The 24,048-nt window shown below is 33.8% G+C and overlaps 1 protein-coding gene across 2 annotated transcripts in view; it reads right to left on the bottom strand.

Moving 5' to 3' along the window:
- Positions 1-24,048, bottom strand: part of NCAPD3 (non-SMC condensin II complex subunit D3) — a 54,642-nt gene that overhangs the window by 29,225 nt on the left and 1,369 nt on the right. The window contains exons 2-17 of one of the 2 annotated variants that reach the window (XM_016156504.2): positions 23,250-23,496; positions 21,630-21,784; positions 19,033-19,195; positions 12,040-12,224; positions 11,219-11,386; positions 11,058-11,119; positions 10,772-10,859; positions 9,045-9,178; positions 7,624-7,696; positions 6,688-6,813; positions 6,300-6,552; positions 5,773-5,829; positions 5,419-5,508; positions 3,179-3,252; positions 2,506-2,640; positions 1,486-1,706 (exon numbers count right to left, since the gene is read on the bottom strand). In XM_016156504.2, coding sequence (XP_016011990.2) covers positions 1,486-1,706; positions 2,506-2,640; positions 3,179-3,252; positions 5,419-5,508; positions 5,773-5,829; positions 6,300-6,552; positions 6,688-6,813; positions 7,624-7,696; positions 9,045-9,178; positions 10,772-10,859; positions 11,058-11,119; positions 11,219-11,386; positions 12,040-12,224; positions 19,033-19,195; positions 21,630-21,784; positions 23,250-23,301 — 2,036 coding nt within the window. In that variant the 5' untranslated portion in view covers positions 23,302-23,496. The remainder of the gene's footprint in view (positions 1-1,485; positions 1,707-2,505; positions 2,641-3,178; positions 3,253-5,418; positions 5,509-5,772; positions 5,830-6,299; positions 6,553-6,687; positions 6,814-7,623; positions 7,697-9,044; positions 9,179-10,771; positions 10,860-11,057; positions 11,120-11,218; positions 11,387-12,039; positions 12,225-19,032; positions 19,196-21,629; positions 21,785-23,249; positions 23,497-24,048) is intronic. The other variant, XM_016156503.2, reaches the window with a different exon arrangement.

Below are 24,048 nucleotides of genomic sequence, written 5' to 3'. Positions count from 1 at the left end.
AAAAGATATGTATAGAAATATTCAGAGTAGCATTACATGTTATAATCAAAAAGTTGAAACAGCACAATTATTTATCAACAGTAGAATGAATAAATGAATTGTGGTTTATTCAAAAATGTCATATACATGCAGCAATGAAAGGAAATGAGGTATAGCTACATATAATAACTTGAATGACTCATATTACATTGAGTGGAAGGAGTCAGACATGCAAAAAATGCATACCAAATAATGTCATTTATATGAAGTTAAAGAATACAGAAAACTAATATGTGGTGTCAAAATCACAGTAGGGAAAAACCTTTGAGGAGGGAAAGACAGTGATTGGCAGGGAATGTGAAGGTACTTCTTGGGCGTGGCAATGTTCTACTTCTTGACCAGGATGGTGGTTACATGCATATATTTTCTTTTTGATATTTACTGACCTTAGAGTTTGTATACTTTTCTATCCATGTTATATTTCAATATAAAAGTTAAAAAAAAAAAGAAAAAGAAATGAATAAACCATCCAATGGCTTCTCATGAGCTCTAGCAGGACTCTCCTGCTTTTTTTTGTGAAGAATGGCTACTACTTTTCACTACCCTGAAGCTTTAATATGTTAGGTTGTGCACACTGATATATCCCTAAGAAAAGCAAAAAAGTAGCTGATTTTATTGCTGGCTAAATTCCCCTCTCTTCGAGGGTTTCAGCATATAGCTGGTACTAAGAAAATATTTAATGAATGAACACATTTTTAGTCAGAGTTTTAATACCAAACTTACATGATTTTAAGAGATCATGTAATCCAACTAGCTGTTCTTAAAATGAGGGTGATTTGCCAGGGCCACAGAACAATATTTTATGATAGTAAATCTATCACTCTTTCTATTGTACGATAATTTCTCCATAACTACATGTAAATAAATAGGGAAGAGTTTCTTATATAATTTAAAAAAAAAGAAAAGAAAAATAAAAGGCAGTCAAAGTGGCACAAACACAAACTATTTTAAGATTACTGAAGAATAGATTAAAATTTCATTACAGGTGCTAACTCCTCACTACAATGTTCACTGTACAGCTCAAGTAAGGTTATCAAATGCAAAAAAAAAATTCTACAGTTTTATTAAGTCTACCAATCCAAAAAAGTGTTAGAAAAAGTTTAACTTGTAAAAACTAGAATGTTATCTTTCAAAATAACTAGAATTTGGGAAAGGTAATATTAATATAACATATCCATCAATGCTTTCTATTACATATGCATTAAGATACCAATTTAAAACTAGAGAACACTCAGAAAAAAGCAAAAGTTATCAAAGGCCTCACAAAAAACAGTCACCATAAAAATGCTAAGAGATTTGAATTAGGTCAAGAAAAACAGACCAAAATTGAGTCTTCATATATACCAAGAAATTTAGAAAGCTGATTTTCCAAGATCAATTCAGAAATTCATTAATAGAAACTATTCTACTCTTCTATAAGGTAAACAAGTTATATAATTAACATACCTCAATTCCTGGCTTTCTGTACTGAGGAGAGCAAGAAGTGCCCAAGCTAGTACCTGGCTGTCATCTCCACTATGAAATTTGTTGTAATGTTTAATGTTCTGCAACAGGAGCTGGTCAAGGCATTCCAGGGCCTTTTCCTGCACAGTGCTCTCACAGTCCATCACCACTGGGACGATCCCCATCAGCCAGGCTTTCTGCATCTGGACACATCTAGGGTGAGCCTTAGGAGTTAAAATTGTGAAGTCATAAGGAAGTCTAATGCTATTAGAAGTCCAAATACAAATCAGTGAAGTTGTCATCAACGTTTTGAGACATGTAAAAGTAGTCACACACACAATTACAAGCAGACTATAAAAGAAAAAAAAATTCAAAATATACAAGAAAACAAAGTTCAATTTCCAATTACTGCAAATCAGTGTATATTGAAATTTTAAACTTATAAAGTCATTATTTTATTATTAGTAGTAATTCAGTACTTTTTGGTAATTCAGGATCAAGAGTAAATACATATTTATCCCAAGGAGTAATTAGAATAAATTCTGCCAGAGAAAGTCAAAATATGCATTGCTTAATGCCTTCTATAACGAAACCAAGAAATAAACACATTTTAAAAATTCTTCAAAAGTTAATTATCTGGCAGAAGTAAATTATATCTAGGATTAATGGTTCTGCTTTTTTGGCAATATCATCTATATAGGTCTTAATGAATAAAAATTAATCTAGGCCTCTGGCCTAACCAAATTAATTTTAAAATCCATATTTCTATGTGAGATTTGAGCTGCAGTCAAGAAAGGCAAATCATTAACATTCTCTATCATTAGGTCATAATTATATCTAATATGAAATAAAATCTACCATATATAATTAAAAGATACTTCTTTTATTTTATGCTGTACAATCCTACAGTAGACTTGGTAGTTTCTAATGATCAACTTAATATTTAGCAACAGGTAATTATTATGCTGAATTATTTTTAATGTAAAACACCATGCATTACATACATAATGTCTTGCCCCTCACCATAAGAAGTTCAGTGAGAGATTGTAAAGCTTGCTTCCGGACAGATACTGCAGGGTCCCGACACTGGTCCTGCAGAATTGACAGCTCTTCTTTCATACCAGAGATGCTGCAGTGCTTCAAAATACTCACTAATACCTAGAAGGTGCATATGCAACATGAAGTCATGACTTATGCATAGTATGAATGCAAAAAGACAAACTATAGAAAAAATATTTCAAGTTTGTGGTTCTTAACATTTTCAAGGTCAAGGAACCATTCCTCCTCCCAGAAACATTCTACCCTTTAGAATGGGAGGAAAGCTAAAGGCCTCTCTCCTGAGAAAATTTAACATACATTTTATATGAACAAATATTTACAATTTCAGGGGTCTCATGAAACCTGTCAAAATCTGTTCATGGTCCCCAGGCTAAGAATCCCTGCTCTAAAAAAGGAAACTTAAGAGATAAATTTGTAATTCTTAAAAGCCAGCAATCTAGTAGGAAAGCTTAAAAATAGATAATCCTTCAGTTCATCTGTGTAACTTAGATATAACAGGATCAAGATGAACTAATGTTAAGTGAAAAGCAAGGTAAGTCATAAATATAGTTAAAGGGTTCTTAAATATTCTCTTGCATTTCCAAGTTTTTAGGGCTTAAAAGGAGCACATTAAAGAAGGCCTAGAAAAAAATCACACCTGGAGTGCAGACTTCCTCACGTTGGTCTTCTCATCCCTGATTCTCTTTTTCAGCATTGCCATGACACATCTTTCTGTTACAGAAATGCCCCAGTCATTAGTCTGAGAAAGACTACGTAGTACCTAACATCTCATCACACAATACCAAGGAAAATACTCTCATCTAAAGGACTGACTAATTAGCTTGTTTTAAATCCTAAGAACTCAGAGTATAAAATGATGTAAAAATAGAAGAACATTCAAATAATTAGATATTCATAACAATGCAAAAGGCAGAGTTATAATGTTAAAAGAAGGCATATATCCTGGAATATTAAAAATTCAGTTTTAAATCCCGATCTCATGTCTAAAATTTTGAATGAATTATTCAGATGTTCTATTTTGTTTAGCTACAAATGAGAATATCTAAACCATATGATTTTTTTTAAGACTAAATAAAATAATATAAATACATAACAGCAGCTTTAAAACTTTTCAATTACAGGCTCCTTTACACTATTAAAAGTTAGTGAAGGCTCCTAAGATCTTTTTAAAATGTGACTTACACATTTTAATCTAAATTAGAAATTTAAACTGAGAACTATAAAAAGATTTAATAATTGATTTTTAAAAAAACATGTTACTATAAACAGTATTATTTTTTAATATTTTCTAAAACAAAAAAAAATTAGTGAAAAGAATGGCACTGTTTTACATTTTTGCAAACTCTTTAATGTCTGGCTTAATAAAAGACAACTAGATTCTCATTTCTGCTTTGCCGAAATCTGTCACAATTTTATTTCATGGGATCTCTGGAAAACTTCAATTTACACTTATGAGAAAATTGAGTTGCAGAAGGTAAATGATGTCTTAATATTATTATGAAAACAGTATTAACTTCAAAGACCTGTTAAGGTGGCTTAGGGACTTTAAAACACTTTGACAACTGCTGGTTTACAAGAAAGCAAGTTAAAAAAATGAACGAGAGAATGGAAAACAATAGAGAAAACAAACGAAATTAAAAAGTAGCTTCCTTGAAAGAAAACAAAATTAATAAAACTTTTAGCTAGACTGATTAAGAAAATAAGAGAGAAGATTCAAATTACTAAAATCAGGAATGGACAAGGGAACATTACTACCAAACTTACAGAAATTTAAACAAAAATTGTAAAAGAACAATACGAACAATTTTTTGTTAACATATTAAGTAACCTATATGAAACAAATTTCTACAAATATATAAACTACAGAAACTGACTTAAGAAGAAACAGAAAGTCTGAATACACCTATAAGTAAATATATGAAATTAGTAATCAAAAAACTTTCCAACGTGCAAAAAAGCCGACGCTTTACTGACAAATTCTACCAAATGTTGAAACAAAGATTAACATCAATCTATATACACATATATGTGCCCATCCCACTGCTCCTTAAGTGATGAAATTATCTTTTATTAAAGTCTATATCCACAATGCCTAGCATAGGTTAGGAGGGACAAGGTAAGTTTATAGAATAAACTAATAAAGTGAATTATATAATTGATCCTCTATATACATATTTTTTCTCTTTTTTTCCTCTCTTATCTATTTATCCATTTTTTAAGATCACTTATCCAAACATTGATCCTACAGACTCTGACAACAGCTCTATGTGAAAGACAGGGAAGGTGTTAGAATTAGACAGTGACAATTAGGGAGTTTGCTGACTTCCATGTCTTAGGTTTTGCAGCTATTTAGTAATAGAATTGCACAAGAATTCGGACTACCTCCAATTTCTAATATGACATGGTGGAAAAAGTAATGAGAATGAAAAATAAGAACAAGATTGGGTACCATAGTATTTGCTCATCAATTCCCCACATTTTGTGATGACTTTTCTCCAAACATAAAATTAATCTGTACTGTACTTTTCCTAGTAACTGGTGCTTTTTTGGTTGGTAATTCCAAGAGTTCACAAAAAATGACTTTAATAAGGAAATAAAATATTTGCTAATATTTTCTTAAGTGTTACAGAAATACTAGGGTTCAGTATATGATAAGTGGTATGTAGGTTATTCTTTATCTTAAGATGAAATATAGCATAGTGCAAGGACATCAATTAAAGATATAATAAAAATTACTCCACTTTTAAGGAAAAAAAGAGTTGTTCCAATGCTTAAGGGTCAATTATTCAGAAAATAATCCCAGGTTTTTAGACTCCACTTACAGTTGTCTGAAGCCCAATAGTTATTACTCATCTGATTCGATAAAATCCGACATACCCCTAGATCCAACTGTGTCACCACCGCTGTCTGTATTGATCAACCCTGAGCCTCCTGAAGGATTAAGTGTCTGCTTCTGACAGGAAAAGGCTTAAAAATAATAATAATCAAAAGGCTCAGTCATTAAAGGAAAAATTTGTTATACCTTTTAATAATATAAGCATGGCATATTGAACATTTAAGTTATCACATAACTACTGAAATAAAGTTCAATTTCTTTGATGAAGAAAAAAGTGCTATATTAAAATAGGTAAATATGGAGACAGAAAAACGTTTCAAATGTCCAGCAAATCCTTAAATTAAAAAAAAAGGACAATTAATCAATATTTAAAAATATATTGACCTATTTATTACCTGATGAATTTCTCAGTGAAGTACCAGAGTGGCTCTCTATTCCTGAAATTGTAGAATCTAAAAATAAACAGATAAGAGGGGAAAAAAGTCATAATATTATACACCTGAGTAAATATTCACAGAAGAAGAAAAATCAAGATAATTTGGCCTAAAGGAAAGACAGGTTCTAAACTGCTGACAATTAATAAATAATATTTTCCTTGGGCATGCATTTGAAATTGTATCTGAAATGCATTGTTGGGTATCAGGCTCAATACTGGCGATACCCAGCAACGCAAAGTAGTAGTGAAGGCAGCCAAAAATCTCACTTCTAAAACATGAATGTGTGAAATACTTAAAAAGGCCTCTGAAATGTCTCTTGTTTATCTAAAAACTTATTCAACAATAAAATATACTGAAATAAGTTTATATGGGTAAAAGTACATCATACCACTATTATTTTTGTTACAACAAAGAATGATTCCCTCTAGTCCAATTGCTCGACAAGCATGAGAACAGGTCCATTACTTGACAGTCACTACACTTACTGTTAATCAGAAATTCCAGTATGCTCTCTGATGAAGTGGTAACAGACAACTCCAGGCAATGTGCAAAACTGGACAATGCCTTGCTGCGGACAGTTGGTGCCTTGTCTAAACAACGGTCAAACATAATGTCCTGTACCAAGAACTTATGCTTTAAGAACTTCTGATGATCCAAAGAGACTGTGTTATCCACCTCTCTTTCTGGCAATTCCAACAGAGCTAAGGCAACATCAAGAGTAAAAACCCTGTGTGGAATCTGGTAAAGCAAAATGACAAGAATCTCCATCAGACAGGAACAAAAAACAAAAGGTCCTATATGTATTCAGATCTGGCTGTCATTAGAAGGTTGCAGAGCAAGGAACAAAGATTTTTATGCACATGTATCTCCTACCTTGGAACTTCGTGAATATTTGTAAAGCCAGGCAATGAACATAGCATATTCCCCACAAGGAAGTTTGCTGAGCAGGTGGACCAGGGACTGAGCTGCATAGGTCCGATAATCTGATTTATCTACCACCTGAAACACAGAAGGTGAGAAGCTCTAGAGCCAATTTCCATCTGGACAACTGAAACATGCTGTAATATAAATGGAAAATTAGTGAATGTTACTATAACTAGTTCAGTGATCTTTAGTGTTATAGAAATAACTAACAAATTTTAGGTTTTAGACCCATCTGAAAACTAACCTGTAAGAAATTTATAAGCCCTCTCCTCAGAAATACAAATTTAGCCTATAATTTGCATAAAGTTTTATTGGCCCCTAGGATCCATAGAGTTCTAGTTAAGAATCATCTGTCCAAACTATTATAAAACTTTAAGAGATGATTATAGAAATTTGAAAATTAAGTGGGTATTTGGTGATATTAAGGAATTACTATGTTTTTTAGATGTGTTAATATTTTGTGGTGATGTTTTTAGAGAGTACTTATCCTTTAGAGAAACATATCAATATTTATATATAAAAGAATATGATAAAATTTACTTTAAAAAAGAATCCAGTGTGCTTAAGTATTGGAGGAATTATACCTTTTAGGGTTACAAGCGACACAAAATTGTTGAAGATGGGTCTCATCACACTATTTTCTCTATTTCTTTATCTATTTGAGAATTCCGGAGTGAAAAGGTTTTTTATTCTCAAAAGAACACTGTGTAGGGAAATATCTAGAGAATATATTAAATAAAACTGTGTTTGGTAATAAACAGACTCATTCCCAAGAACAAAAACACACAGACACACACACATAATGTACCTTCATGTACATAATGTACATCATGTACACTACGTACTTTTATTATTATTTATTATTATTATTAAAGAAAATGGTACCTTGGCACAGATGTGCTGGAGTAAGATACGAAGAACTGGGAATATATTTTCCTTTAGTTCATCCACAAGAGAGCTATTAAAAAAGAAAAAAGCATATCCACTGTTTATAATACACCTATAATTACGATAAAATAGTCATTTTTCTTGACTCTTCTCAAAAGCCACTATACCTATGTTTTAGAAATCCCGAATATTAAAAACAATCTACTCCCACGTTGCAAGCATTGTTTCAGTAAATAAAGACATAAAGTGTCATAGCAGAAAACTATTCTCCACTTCCCGTGAGTAGTTTCAGAAAACTATTACTAAGAAGACAGCTACAGTCAGGGAGGAGCAAATGCGTAATCTTGATATGACTCTTTTGACTACTCACTAAATTTCATATTAAGGCTCTAAAATATATCACTTTGGGGTAAATAATAGACTAAGACACAGTAACACCTCATGGTAGCTCAGTAAAAGGGTACTACTTCGATACATTTGCAACAGTACCTCGCCAAACTCTAAGTCAAGAAGAAATTATTTTAATGGCCGATCTGACCCATTTTTAGTGTTGTTTATTTGTCCCATTATATGAATACTACTGCAACTGGACATTATAAACTCTGATGGAAAAACTAAAGCGAGTGTTTCCACTAAAAACATTTTAGTTATTTAATGTTTTAAAAAAATCCTTAGCAAGAGAGCATTTGCTCAATGATCAGAGGACAGTCTACACTTAGATTCCACCATCCTCAAATATCCAACCATACTACATATTGTGTATAACTGCAAGCATGTACATACTCTCATATACATACTGACCACTTTTTTCCACCACCTCCACAATGCATGCCAAATATTCAATAAGGGGAGGGGGGAGCCGATGAGAGCAAATGTTTTTCCCAATAAAGCTAAAAGATGGAGCTTTTAAGGTGAAGCTAAGTGACTCATAAGGGAAAAATTACTCTACTGATTATTACTAAAGAAGTAAAAATCGACTTAATTCTTTCCTCAAGGAAGTAATTTCTGGAAGTAGCAAGAAACAAACGGAAAATGACTCAGAGAAGAGAGAAATAAAAAAAGAACAGGAGGAGGCAGAGTTGTTGGAGTAGTGAACACTGAAGCAGAGGACGATGATAAAACAGAGAAACAATTGTCATTACCCAGAGGCTGACCTTACAGGCTGGAGGAAATCAGGCTGGAGGCCGATGCTGGCCCATTAACTATAGATTCCTTATCCCTACAATAAGGCCCCAATGCAGATACCCAGACCACATGAACCAGATGAGTTATGAAGTGATTTATTTGGACCCCCCCCCAAACCACAAATAGGCCAGAAATTTGTTAAGTTTCTACAGGTGTCGGAAATCTTGGTTAGCACAGGGCCCAGAAGACTAAGAGAAAGTGATAGAGTAAAAATCCAAGTTGTGTTGCTTCACCTGATAAACTGGACTGCCTGGTTTCTCCTATTGATGACTGGAGAAGTAATAGCAAGGGGGGCACGATGGGATCCTTCACTGACTTCTAACATTAATATTACATTTAGCAATTGATGGAAAACACAACCGATAACCTAGAAAAGAAAATTCAATTTAAGGCATAACAAAGAATCTTCAAAGACTACAGTAAACCATTTCAAGCTGTCTGAAGATTAAGTCAGGTTGACATAGTTGGGGGCTGAAACTAGGGATGCGTTTCTTAGAAAATGACCAGGTATTCGATAAATACACAAGGTAAACTGTGAAAACACTGCTTATAGATAATGATAGGAATATCATCTAGTTTCTCTTCCTGTTCTCTCATACTGCAGCCCAGAAATTAGGGCAAAAAGAGTCAGCTGTCGTTTATAAATGACAAAGAATGCTACTGATAATCTCATTTAAAAAAAGGGAAGAAGAATAATACTTCATACATGTATTTTAACTGAAGTTTACAAAGCACTTTCCAATATATCATCTCATATAATTTACTCAGCTAATTCATTCATTCATTCATCCAGTACATAAAACATTTACTAAAAACCAAATATGTGGCAGGTATTTCATTAAGCACATTCATATATATTACTAGATTTTACTATATTTGATCTTAAACCTCACAACTCCATGAGATAAGCAAGGCATTTCCATTTTATACATAATATTATTAATATTTCTTATTTATACATAATAAAAGAGACTCTGAAAATGAGTTGTCCAAAGTCAAGTAATTAAAGGTCTGGCTAAAACCAGCATTGTCTAACATCAAGTCAATTTTCCACAATTAAAACACACTACATCTTTAGAGACACAATAGACCTAAAAAAATAAATTTTTCCATCTACCTTGTCTTTGAAAATGTTAAAATGGAAATTAAAAGCATTTCTGTAAATTATATTACATCCATATTTCAAGTACATAGAAATGATGACATAATACATTATAAAATATAGAATGTTTTCTAAACAACAGGCATTGTGTTGAGCATTAAACAGGCATTCTTTCATTTAATCCTCCTGACAAATCCTTGAGGAAGGTAACCCTTTTATCTGATGAGGAACCTGTGGGTTTTACAAGGTTGAGTAACTCACACAAGGATGCCTAGACAGTGAGCTGTGGAACCTGAATTGGAGCCAGAATTTGAACACAAATGTACATTACCCCCAGCACTCCAAATCTCTTAACCACTGTGTTACTGCCCCTGGAAATTGAGAGTATTGCAGCCACTAAAAACCACATGACCTTGGTCAACCACATTTTTTGCAAAATCTTGTTCTATAAATGACATCTAAGTTTAGTAACACCATAATGCTTGAATAACCCTCACTCCAATGTTTAGAGTAGTGATACTGTTAAAGTTACTTGGGAGGCAAATCCATATATGAATGGTAACAGGAATGACAACCAGTAACATTTCTATAGAATTAACAACTAAAATAATACAAATACTAACAGAATTACTGAAGCACACTGAAGCGACTAAGTATTTGGATGTAAGTTTAGTTATGAAAAGTAGGCAACAAATAGAAATGGTGATGCTTTTTATTATACAAATGATACATAAGGTCATGAAAATAACCTAGTAAATTAAAATGGCATTACATCGAATGCTTCTAATGTTTTTCCATTATATGATTTGCATGCTTTCAATTCAACTGATAACTAAATTAGATCCTTAACTCCTTTACCTTGTTTCCCTCTCCATGAATTGGGGAGCATAGCAAATATAATCCATGATAGGCCAGTTCTGGTATGTATTTTGCTTGGTTAAGGTTTCTAAAAAAAAAAAAAAAAAAGGGCCAAAAATTGTTAATGGATACGATTTTACTTGACATATTCCCTTAACCCTACAAGCCATAATTAAATGTATAAATTCTACTTGTGTGCCAATTAAGATAAAATGACATTTCTACGTCTGCTGGAGCAAAATTTATATTATATTTAAATTTCAACATTGAAAGTTTTATGGCTCACCTGGCTTGTATAACATGGAATTCATGGAGAACTGGTTCAAAATTAGTTAATGTCACAAACACCTGAAAAACAGATACCAAGAACAGGCCTGATTTTTCCTACTCATTAAGTATTAGCCATTGTCTGTGTCCCCTGAGGTTCTTCTTGGAATTTTTACTTACTTCTATACAATTCTGTATGCACTGTGGCTTTTCTTTCAGGGAAAACTTGGACAGAAGCCTTAAAAAATTCTTCAAAAGGTGAAAGATGGCATTTCGAATTTGAGAGAGGTCCCGGGCAGAAAAACAAATATTCTCTTCATCTTCTTGTTCTTCTATAATTTCATCCATCTGGATTATGAAGAAATGTATAAGTGACTATATAATAATGCCTAACACTTCGTCCCATGGTTTTCAATTTACTCAAATCAACTCCAGTGAAAGACCAAGGGGTTCCTGAGTTGCTGAGGTGATGTGACCCTGACCAGGTCCTGTGCCTGCTTTAGGTCTCCATGGGCACAACAATAAATCATTGGACTAGCTCACTACAAGTTTCTAGCTCTGTATTTTTATGTCAATGAGAATTCTTATTTCTTAGAAGTTTTTACATCAATGAACCTCTACCATCCTACCTAGTCACACAAGAATCTGGAATTAATGTTCCTCTTATATTCTTATGAACCTGAGTCCTCAGGACACTTCAACTACACTCTCTAATGACAATAAGATAATGTGGCAAATACACTTGTAAGCACGTTGTCAAGCACACCTGGGAACAAAGCTGGGGAGAGATGATGGCAAGTTTGGAAAGATGGCAAGGCAGAAATGTACTCTTGGTAGTATGAAGCCCAAGAGGCAACTTATCCTAAGGGAGAGCTGATAATACTTTAAGGCCTTTTGGTTATAATTATTATACCTGAAACCATATTTTAATATAAACTTAATTCTTAAATCAAAATCACATGTTGATACAGATATGTTTTATTATTCTACTTACTTCTTACCTCAATATCCTCTTTCCTGGGCGGCTTTCCTCTTTTCCTACGTCCTCTTGAATTTGCCTGAGAACTCTTAGGCTGCTCTTTCTTTCTTTTCCGACTCAAGTTAGATTCTTGAGGCCAGCTCTTCTTTAGAATTTGTATACATTTGTCAAACATCACTGGGTGGAATATCTGATTGGCCACACTACCTATTCATAAAGAATAAAGGGTAACAGGTTAGATTTAATTATCTTGAAATATGTCTGTAACAAGAGATAAGACAATAAAAAAGCAAAAATGAGCTTTTCATTAACTTTGAACAACAGTGATCCTTTTGCAAAAAAGTACCTTCAACGTTAGCCTTAGGAGGTGAGTGATAATGCTGATCAGAAATAAATAATGAGATTTCTATATTTGGCCATGAGGGAGTAAATGGTTTTATATTTGACCTCCTACCGTAAGCAACTATAAAACTGTACAAAAATTTACAAATAATCATTTTAAGACATGGAGCAAGAGGCAGCATAAAAATAAAATCCCTGAGACTAGGGAAACAAATGAAGTAAACCCTAAAATTGCCCCAGTTTTAGTGTTTTGAAGCGATTTCTAGACAGCAGCAGAAAAATGATGAACCCAAACACATTATTATGGTCTTACTAAGTTAAGAATACAGAAATCAGAGTCAGGAAGGGAGGAGTAGCTGATTATGGACCAGAGCATTGGAGAAGACAAAGCTACATTGAAAAAGAGGTCCAGAAACCTCTATAGGGTCGATTATAAGTTATGCATGCATGGATAAAACTCCAAAAACGTAGGCAAAGCACAATTTTCAAGGATTAGAAGATAAATAATCTTTGGAACTCACGTAGGGCTGAGACATATTTGAGTTCTGGCCAGCCAGAGTGGGGAGACCTTGTTAACCACCTGGAAAACTCAGTTGAGATTTCAGAAAGAAACACACCTTAATAGCAGGGCAAAACTACCTTTAGATCTGCGCTAAAACAAGCTACAAAAGGATTAAGTTAATCTACCAACAGCTATCAAAACAAAACACTGTTTAAAGGAAAAGGACAAAATCAAGACACTTAGTGACTTAACGTTCCAAAGTCCAGCATTCCATAAAAACGTATTGGGCATGCTAAGAAGTGAGAAAATGTGCCCATCGTGAGAAAAAGAATCAGTCAATAGAAACAGTCTAAGAAACAACAGAAGTAATGAGATGAGCAGATAAGAACCTTAGGGCAGATATAATAAACAACCTCACGAATTAAAAGTAAATTGGAGCAAACAACAAAAAAAATTTTTTAAAGAATCAAATGGATCTTCTTCATTGGAAAAAGAAAAATTCACTGGATGGGCTTAACTTTGGATTAGAATTTACAGAAACAAAGGTAAATGAACTTGAAGAAATAGTGGAAGCACAGAAACAAACAAAAATATTAATAAAGACTCAGTAACCTGTGGGAAAATATTTAGTAGTCTAACAGGAGTAATTGATGTCCCAGAAAAAAAGGAGAGAAGAAAATATCTGAAGAACTAGGAATTGAAAAAAACTCCAAAATTGTTAAAAACTATTAAATCCACGGACCTCAGAAACTCAATGAACACAGCCATGATAAACACAAAGGAAATCACACCATCACACCAAAGCATAGATAATTTAACCACATTGCTGAAAAGAAAATCTTCAAAGTAGCAAGACCAAAAAAGAAAAAAAAAAAAAGAAAAACAGAAGAACAATAAGAATCATGCAGATTTCTCAGTAGAAACCAATGTAAACTAGAAGATAATGAAATAACATCTTAAAAAAAAAAAGAAACAACTGTCAACTTTGAATTCTATATTCAGCAAAAACATTCTTGAAAGTATATTAAAGACATCTTCGTACAGTCAGAATCTAAGACAGCTGATAGCCACCAGACGTTGCCCCACAGAAATATCAAAGACAGTTCTTAGGGCTAAAGGAAAATTACATGAGATAAAATCTTTGAAATATAAAAAATGTATTTTTGTTTTTTAAAAAATTTTTTAAAAGATAATTCAAAGACAAATACTGACAATGAATTGTGGGGTTTATAACATGTAGAAATAAAATGGATGACTATAATAATACAAAGAAGAGGAGGGACAAAGTATACTGTTTTAAGGTTCTTACATTATCTACAATTATAGAATATTATCTGAAGACAGAATGTTAAAAGTGCTTATTGTATACTCAAAGCGAGCACTTAACACACACACACACACACACACACACACACACACGCAAGCACGCATACATAAAAAATACAGTTAATAAGCCAAATGAGGAGATAACATGAGATATTAAAAAGTCAATCCAAAAATAGGCAACAGAGGGACAAATGGAAAATAGAAAATAAATAGCAAAATGGCAGAAAGCCAACCATATTGATAATTATATTCAGTGTAATTATATGAACTGTCTAAACATTCCAATAAAAAGGCACAGTGGATGATTGTTAAAGTGGATGAAAAGCTTGACCCAATGATAGGTAATCTTAAATAACCTCTTTAAATAAAAACACACAGATAGGTTAAAAATAAAACCCCACGGGAAAGGATGTACCAACTGAGGACAATTCATAAGATAATTAGAATGGCTATCTCAATATCAGACGAAGTAGACTTCAGGGCAAGGAACGCAATCAAAGAGGGACATAATATAATATAAAAAGTCAAGTTGTCAGGAAGAAATGTGATTATAAATGCTTGTATCTAAAAGATTTTCAAAATATCTTAAGTTAAAACTAACAGAATTGAAAGGAAAAAAATAGACAAATTAATAATTATACTTGCAGATTTCAACATTCATCTCTCACTAATTGATAGAACAAATAAATATAATATCAGGATGAATATAAAAGACCCAAACCCCAGCAACCAACTTGACACAGTTGATTTATGGAATACTAGACCCACCAAAGGCAGAATACACATTCTGGTCAAGTGGAAATATAAGATTTACCAAGTCAGACCCTATACCGAGCCATTAAAAAATAAAATAGTAATTTAAAAATAAAGTAGGAAGGAGGCAATATAACTAAAATGTTAAATCAAGCTATATTCAGAGACTACAATATACTGATGAGCCCTGTGGCCAGACCATTAGGAAACCGGAAGAACAAAGGAATATTTCTACTAGGATTGTTAACAAATCATTTCCCCATACCAGGAAGGGAAGAGTCTTTGAGTCTTTGAGTGGAGCCCTATGCAAAATAAAATCATGCATTCCCTATGGCTAAAAACATGGTGAACTCAAGGATCAGAGGCTGGAAATTGCCAGGAGGCTATCATGCTACACATTCTTACCTTTTCACACTACATACTCTTATTCTTTCTCACTGCATACCCAAATCAAAGAAAAATGGGTAAGCAAAACCTTTAAACTGTAATTCACAGAAACTAAAGAACAAAATATAAACTGAATTCCCCAAATATTTGGGGACCCTCTCAGTGTCTTTACTCTGTCTCTCTCACTGTCTGCCCCCCTCTGCCATTGTCTCTTGTCCCTCTGAGCCTCCCTTAGGCTCTCTTTGCCTCTGAGAAGAGACCATGCTCTGTCTATGAGATGTTACATCTTCTCTAATTAACTTTCCTTTTGAGGGACTTTGGCAGGTGTTTGAATACTTTCTTGCACTCAGCCAAGAACCCTTTTCTCTCTCAGTGCAAGGCTTGAGTTGCCCCCTGCACTCAGAGGAATTTGCCCTGTCTTCCATCAAAAGTATGTGCTCTGACCACAACATTATTAAAATAGAAATCAATTACGTTGAGATTTCACGAAAGTCCTCAAATATTTCAAAATTAAATACACTATGAAATAACTCAGGTGTAAAAAGAAATCACACACAAAAAATTAGAAAACTGCTTTGGCATGAATGATAATGAAAACAAATCATCAAAATTTGTGGGATGCAGATAAGCAATACATAAAGGGAAATTTATAAGATTATTTATATTAGAAACAAAAATATTTGAGAATGAAGATCTATGAATCCATCTGAAGTAGTTAGAATAAGAACAAATTAAAAGTAGGAAGGAAGGAAATAATAGAAATAAGATCAAAATCACTAACATAAGAAATGGGTAAAGAATAGAGTAAATCAATATCGAAAGAAAGTTCTTTAAAACAATGAATAAAATTAATAAACCTCTATCTAGACTGATGAAGGAAAAAAAAAAAGAAATATAAATTACCAACATCAGGCATGAAAGAGGACATACCACTACAGAGTCTACAAATAAAAAACTTCTTTCAAAAGAAACTCCAGGCCCTGATGGCTTCACTAGTGAATACTACTGTGAGAGCTAAAAAAAAAAAAAAATATTAATACTTTTCCTCCCACCTTCCAAGTTTTTTTTAGCTGGGCCAATAATCAAATTAATAGAGACAGATTAACAGGAGAAAATCAAAATTTAATACATGCAAATGGGGAATTCACATATGCATGAAAATTCTAAAGATAGTTGCCTCACTATATGACATTTTGGATAAAGTTGAAAAGGGGAGTAGAGGGGTAGTAGATTTCAGAAATGAGAATGGGTGATTTACAGGTAGTTGAGGAAGAGAACATATACCAGGCAGGCAAATTCATGCTGGGCAGCTAAGAAACAATGGCACACACAAAGGGTATCTAGCTAACAGGCCCCTGCTTGAAGCCTTCCTATTTACCATACTTAATTCAAATTAGGCTAAGGGGAACATTCTAAGATATCTTTCCCAAAGCAAGTTTTTCTATCTGACTCACTTGGACAGGAAAGAGGGGAGGATCAAAGGTTCTTTCTGAGTCTTTTACTTCTTAATAATCAGCTTAAAATCAATATCCCAAAACACAATTTCATGGTGGCAAACCTTTGGTTCCCTTTACTATCAAAAACTTAAGGAAGAAAACCAAGTCTTCACAAACTTCCAGAATATAGAAGAAGAGAGAACACTACCCAACTCATTCTACAGGACTGATACTACCCTAAAATCCAAATTAGATAAAGACACCTCAAAAAAAGAATATCCTTTATAAATGTCCCTTATAATAGATGCTAAAATCTTCAGTAAAAATTTAGCAAACTGAACTTGGAAACACATCAAAAGGATTATGCACTATAATCAAGGTCATGCAAAATTGGTTTAATATATGAAAACCAATCAATGTAACACACTATATTATGAGAATAAAAAACAAAAACCACATGATAACCTCACAATGCAGAAAAGCAAATGACAAAATCCAATATCCTTTCATAATAAAACACTCAACGAACCAGGAATATGAAAGCCATCCTCAAAATATCCACAGCGAACATCATTCTTAAGAGCAAAAGACTGAAAGCTTTCTTCCTGAGATCAGAAACAAGATGCTTCTATTCAACATTGGACCGAGGTCATAACCAGGACAGTTAGTCGAGGAAAAGAAATAAAAGGCACCAGCTTAGAAAGAAGAAGTAAAATTATGTCTGGTAACAAATGATATGATGTTATAGATAGGAAATCCTACTAGAACTACCAAATGAGTTCAGCAAGGTTGTAGAGTACAAGATCAATAATCAAATATCAGTTGTACCTCTATACACTAAAAGTACATAATGTGAGAATAAAATTAATAGCATCAAAAAGAATACTTAGGAATAAATTTAACTGAGACAGTGCAAGAGTTACACACTGAAAACTATAAAATATTATTAAAACAAATTAAAGACCTAAAGAAAAGGAGAGACATCCAGTGTTCATGGATCAGAAGGCTTAACATTGTGAAAATGTCAATACTCCTCAAACTGATACAAAGATTCAATGCAATTCCTGTCAAAATATCAGAATTTTTTTTTCTTTTCTGAAATTGACATGTAAATCCTAAGGAAATGCAAAGGACCCAGAATAACCAAAACAACCTTGAAAAAGAACATACTGTGATCAAATATTAAGTATCAACAGCATCCCAATCACAACTCTCAAATATTTTAAAAAAGAAGGTAACTGGGAAGAATACACTTGCTAGAAAGCTGCAATTGGCTGTACAATTAATAATGGCCACCTCTTCACTCTGGCATGAATCTCGAATTTATTCAAAAGAAATGGTCTCTCACAAGGGAAAGGAAGAGTAAAACTGGACTTTTAAAACCGTCACTTTTCCGAGAGAGCCCAGTTACAACTGACAGGTTGCTTAGCAACTAAGTCCATTAGAAACTTATTTCAAAAGTCATTATGGGAGCATTAACAATCAAACAAATGAATGTTCAAGGCTTTATGTATCATTTTACCAATTCCCAAGTCATAGGGAATAAATCCTTAACATTTATTTCAGATGCATTTATGTAAACAATGACAAGCAGCAAGGCTAATTAATCCTGCAATTTTCTTTTCCATATAACGTTTGTGTTCTCCAGCTACATCTCCCTCAATGTTCAGCCCTATTCTTCATTGGGTGATGGAAGGAAGAAGGAGTTCCTTTACTGCTCAAAGGAGGAAGCCACCGAAGTGCCCTGAATAAAGGAAGTGGAAGAGTGCTCATAGATATCTTCCCCATGCTTCCCTTCATCAAGCATTACTAGCTTACTCTCATGCTTTCTTAATTAGAATGGTTTTCACTTGTTTTTCCTCATCACATAGGATATAACACAATGACTCCCCACAGCAGGTTTTTCAGTTTGGATAGGGAGTCAGAAGGAGAGAAGGAAATAGAATTTTATACCAGATGGGATGGGTAAAAGTAGAGCTTTTATAGCTTGGAAACATTCTCCCTCTAGCCTTGTCTCTCTCAGATTATTGTTATTAGGTTATTGACACAGCAAAATATCAGAAAACAAACATTCTTAAAAAATAGAAAAGGCATTTGCGAACATTTATGCATGTACTTCACTTATTCTCATTTAAAGTCAAAGCACCTCTATGAGATAGGTTACCACTGCCCCATTGTATAAGTGAGGAAACAAAGTATAAGAGCTCAAAACAATGTAGAAAAATTGTAAATGACAAAAGATGTGTCCTATCATATCAAATATACATACCTGGTACTTCTAGTAGCAGAAAATAAAGCCCAGCAGCATGAAGACCATATTCTCGATATTGCACACTGACGTTTTTTTTATGGACTGTTTGAACAAAGTGATAGAACAATGCCACCAGCGCACTGTGAGAAATACTGTTCTCAGCAAAAAAGGTCCAAATGCTCTGAGGGGAGAAGATAAATCACAAATATCAATAATTACAGAAATGGAAAAATCTCCTATTATTTGATATTAGTGCCTTATAAAAGAGGGGAATAGATCAGCTTGGCTCCTAATTAATGTTTGCCATCTTCAAGGGACTAAAACAAAAAATTAAAAATTGTATTATTCAAAATTACAAAGATAAATATGTAAGAAATTGAAATAAACTTTAAAAAGAATTGGTAAGTCTGAAGCATATATTTTTCTGAAATTTTTATAGCTCAAACGACACTAAAACTTTCTGGACACCCTATATTAGTGATTACTCAGACAAGTTACCTCTCCATCTATATTACACGTACACAAATTCATCAATCACTCTTCTAATTCCTGAGAAAATCAGAGTAATTCATTTAAATTTAAATGTTCTGTGGGCAATGGGAGCAGGAAATACCTGAAAGTTTCTCCCTCATATGATTTCAGAAGTAGCCTAAGTGAGAAAGAAAATAAACCCTAGACTACCACAATTTTACAAATTTTGTCATTGTTCCATGCTTTCTCCTATAAAACGCATAAAGAAGAAATGGATTATTTCTATAAACTAAACATAGCAGGAACTAAATATGGTTTATCCTGGAACATCTTAAAAAATATAGGTCCAGAAAAGTTCAAGAAATCAGATCCTGTACTTCCTGCTACCCTGAAAAGACAGGGAAAGAGGCAGGTAATGCTTTGGCTTGCTTAGCCACACTGTTTAGCATATGCCACGTTACAGAAGGGACCATTTAGAATCATTCAACACTCTCCTTTCCCTTACTATGAAATTACTGAAAGAAATCATCTCCTGCCTTTAGAGTAGTTACATTCTCATTCCTAACACCACTTCGGCTCCTATAACCCCAGAAGCTGCTGATGACAATCCAGGAAGTTGCCAATGACAATCCATTCACCTCTGCCCTAACTGCCTTGTCTCAGGACTCCACCTGCCCTTCACTCCTGCAGCATTTGCTGACTGGGCCACTTCCTAGGCTTCATGTCAGCACTGCCCACACTTCTGACTGCTCCTTCCACAGGTCTCTTTAATCAGCTTTTTTAGTTCTGACCTGTCTCCTCCCTCTCACTGACCTCACGTATCTCTGTAATCCCAACAACCCCTTGGTTCAGAAGACTCTCCCATCTATTCTGTTGAATTTTAACTTCTCTCCTGGTCTATCAATCCATGTTTCCAACTACCAATTACAGCCCTCTAAAAATCTCTTAACAGAATCTCACATTCAAAAGCCAAAAGCTGAACTCATAATTTTTTCACTTGACTTTGCTCTTTCTCCCTTATTCCCACAACTTGGCTAACGATGTCAACCTCCTAGCTTTGCAATCTTGGTGCTCGTTCACATTTTCCTTCCTTTTACCCCTATACCCAACAATTTAGCACTTTATGGATTTATGTTACAATCTGTCCAGTGGTCCAACACAGTCTTAAAATTCTGTATGCCATTCATGCTGCACTACTCACGATTCTCTCAGCCTTCTCTACATTCCCTCCCGAGGAATGCACAGACCCTAATCTCTGCTAGTCAACATTCTACCCATTTGTTAAGACTCACCTCCCGCTACTTTCTTTCTGGAACCTTCACAACTTTACCATGCTTCCTTTTCCATGCTCCTATTTGATGGTACTACACCTCCCTTACAGCAGTTTTTACCATGCATTTATCAAATATTTCCAACTCTCCCCCTAGACTCACAGTTGTACTGTGCTTCTCCACCTCCCTGCAGTTGAATGGACTTGCTTTGGCCAGTGAAATGGGAGTAGGAGTTATAATTAACAGCCAGTGTTTAATGCTGCACTCTCTCAATGGGATGGTCCCTGGTATAGCAATATGTTTGATGAATGTTTGACTAGATGATTTAATTTCTGAACACCTATATGCAAAATATTTTTAAGTTTTTCAGGGTTGTTAATGTCTCAGTATTTTTTTGTTCTGGTACCTAGCCCTTCAGTTTTTTGAAAAGTAGTTAATAACATAAATATTAATACGCACATTAGGTAGAACTCGGAATTTAAAGGAACTCTGTTCTGATTGTAATTCGACTAACCACTTCTCAGTTTAATAACATCAGATTTTCTTAAAGTTAAGATATGCTTGAATTGTTATTGCATTTTTCTTTGCCTTCTTTTTGTATGTTTTTTTTCTGGTTTCCTTCCTTGTTTTGGCCTTTATTCTTTTTCTCTTATTTGCTGTTGTAAAAAGTTGTCATGACTTGAAAAATAAACCAGATTAATACTTTGAACCTTCTGGGGGAAAGACACTAGAACATTCCAATAAATGAGCCACATTCTTTATGCTACTCTTCTCATACTTCTTAACTGTATACTAAAATGTTTTAGATGATAATGACTTTAATCTTCCACTTCTAACACTTATAGATGGCTAGCTTGATTTTCTTCTTTTTACCTCGGTGGATCCATGTTCTTCAGTAGCAAAGCAGAAAAGACTTTCATAGAGTTTTGTGAATGCATCCAATCCAGTCTCTATAATTTCTGCTTCTATGCTGGGATCCAAAGGTTCAGTCTCTGTGAAGTCCAGTTCCCAAACTGTGTCCACCCATTCTAGTGGGAAAATGCAATTAAATCAGTAAGTGTTCTACAAGTAAAAAAACCAAGAATCTTTAGACTCTATGTACCTTCAAGAAATGTTTATTAGTCACGACTCACATTTAACTATATAATATAGGTGAAGCATAATTAAAGAAAGCAGAAAAGGTTAAAAAAAATATTTTTTAAAAATTATAATTGACATCTGGTTATTAGATTGACCATCTAAAAATACCAAGAAGGAAAACACTTTTTACATAAAAGTGTTAGAAAATGACAATTCATGATCAGGTTTTCTTGTCTGGAGAAAAAACAGGTTAATCAAAGATTGCCCTGGATATCCCTTTGTGAAAATCTTGTAATTAAATTAATAAACCCAAATAAAATACTTTATTGAGCCCTTGGAGAATAATGTAGAATGTTAAAAAAAAAAAAGAAAAAAAGAAAAAAGAAAAAAGAAACAATTTCTCTAGAGACAAGCCAGATTCATACTCATTGAAATACTTAGTGATTTCAAAATACACGAATGAAAAGAATGTATGTTAAGAACGTGACATTAATGCAGCATTCTAGCTAGATTCCTTGCCGATCTCTCTTGGCTTTAAACTTTCTCACGTTTCTATTTTTCCTCAATATTTTTGTTGCTATTCCCTAAAACCGAAAATTAGGATGGAAATATGTGGACATCTCAGGTGACCCTTCAAAATAATATTCTTCAAATATTTGTTCATCACTGATTCAGGAAACTTGAGCAGGGCATAGAGAATATCCAGAGATGGTAGGCCTCAACCTTTCTTCATGGTTCAGAGCATTATACAATTTGTTCTTAGCAAATGAAAAGCCTACAATTATCTAGATCTATCTTTCTTAGAATACAATTTGCCCATCATCTTTTGCACTTGAACTTGAACCTAGATGAGGGAGTCTCACTCTTTATCTCGAGTGGCTTTCCGGAGAATTCTTTCCAAAAATATAACATATGCTACCTAAAAGAAGATTTGAAAAATACAATTGTGTCTCTATACTTCCAGTAATGTTTTAATGCCCATTACAAATGGCAGCCAAGGCTTCTCATTTATTTCAGCTTTGCTTATAACAGTTCCCCTACTGTCAGTAGGGAAACATCAAATTTGGAACGCAGTAAGGCCCTAATTTCTAGACTTCCTTCTAAAATCATCTGTATAACTTTAGCCATATCACTTCTAACATTTCTGAGCCTCACTACTTTATCTATAAGATGAAAATAATAATAAATACCTAATAATGTTAAAAGAAGGGTATTCTATTGGAAAGATTTACTTGGAGATAGGGATGGGTTAGGATGAAAACAAGAGAAGGAAAGAGAAAAGAAATAGGCATTTCTGTTTCACTCTTTATGAAAGTACTTAGCACCCTGGTGCTAAAATTTGTGGAATACAGGCTTAAAGATGAGAAATGCTATACACCAACTTCATTATTTCTGTGAACTGGAAAAGACTACCAAGATTTGAGCTGCAGACCAGGTCACAATCACAAGTGTTCAGTGGGAACATAGTCTGGAGGATCACAAACTAACTGAATATCATGTTTAATATCTTGTAAGATTGAAATAAATTCTTATTAAATCAATGTTTATTTAAGACAAGACAGAGAAAATCTTGCAAAGGCAGAAGCTTTGCTGTTGAGGGACAACACTGAGATGAGGAGTTATTCCTTAGATCCATCCTGAGGATGCATCAGAGTTCCCCCTGCAGAAAAAAAAAAATCCATCAATTCTGGGAAAAGAGATGCTCAAAATGCCCTAAAAGGTAAGCCACTGTACCTGCTGTACCTTTGTGGCCACAAAACAATTCTGTAAAATGGCTCCTTTCACCTATAAACTAACTCTCCAGTTGCTCAAGATATTCATTTCCACCCCACTATGACACTCTTCATCCCCTTTTTTCAGCCTTCTCTGATTAATTTTACCTGCATTTGCAAGAATGACAAGAAGAGAAAGAAGCCCATGAGATGTAAATTTTGTTAAGGCTATACAATCCTAGGGACAGAACTAAACATTATTTCAAGTAGAAGGAATCAACAGGTGGTTCTCATTTCAAGAAAGTAAATAAAAAAGGATTCAAATTAATGATAGGGCTTGGGATTCATAAGAACAGAATACAGGACAACACAGCTTAGAAAAAAAATCTTTCCATGGAATTGACTGTTTAAAATGCTTTAGTTAATTACATATTCACTCCTAACAAGTACAATCATCTTCCTAAAAATGTTCTTGTATTTTTTTCCTGCCTCCTTTCCTC

This window comes from Rousettus aegyptiacus, unplaced genomic scaffold, assembly GCF_014176215.1.
Source record: "Rousettus aegyptiacus isolate mRouAeg1 unplaced genomic scaffold, mRouAeg1.p scaffold_m13_p_5, whole genome shotgun sequence".
In the NCBI taxonomy this organism is placed as follows: Eukaryota; Metazoa; Chordata; class Mammalia; order Chiroptera; family Pteropodidae; genus Rousettus; species Rousettus aegyptiacus.
This window is presented reverse-complemented; position numbering and strand designations above follow the sequence as displayed.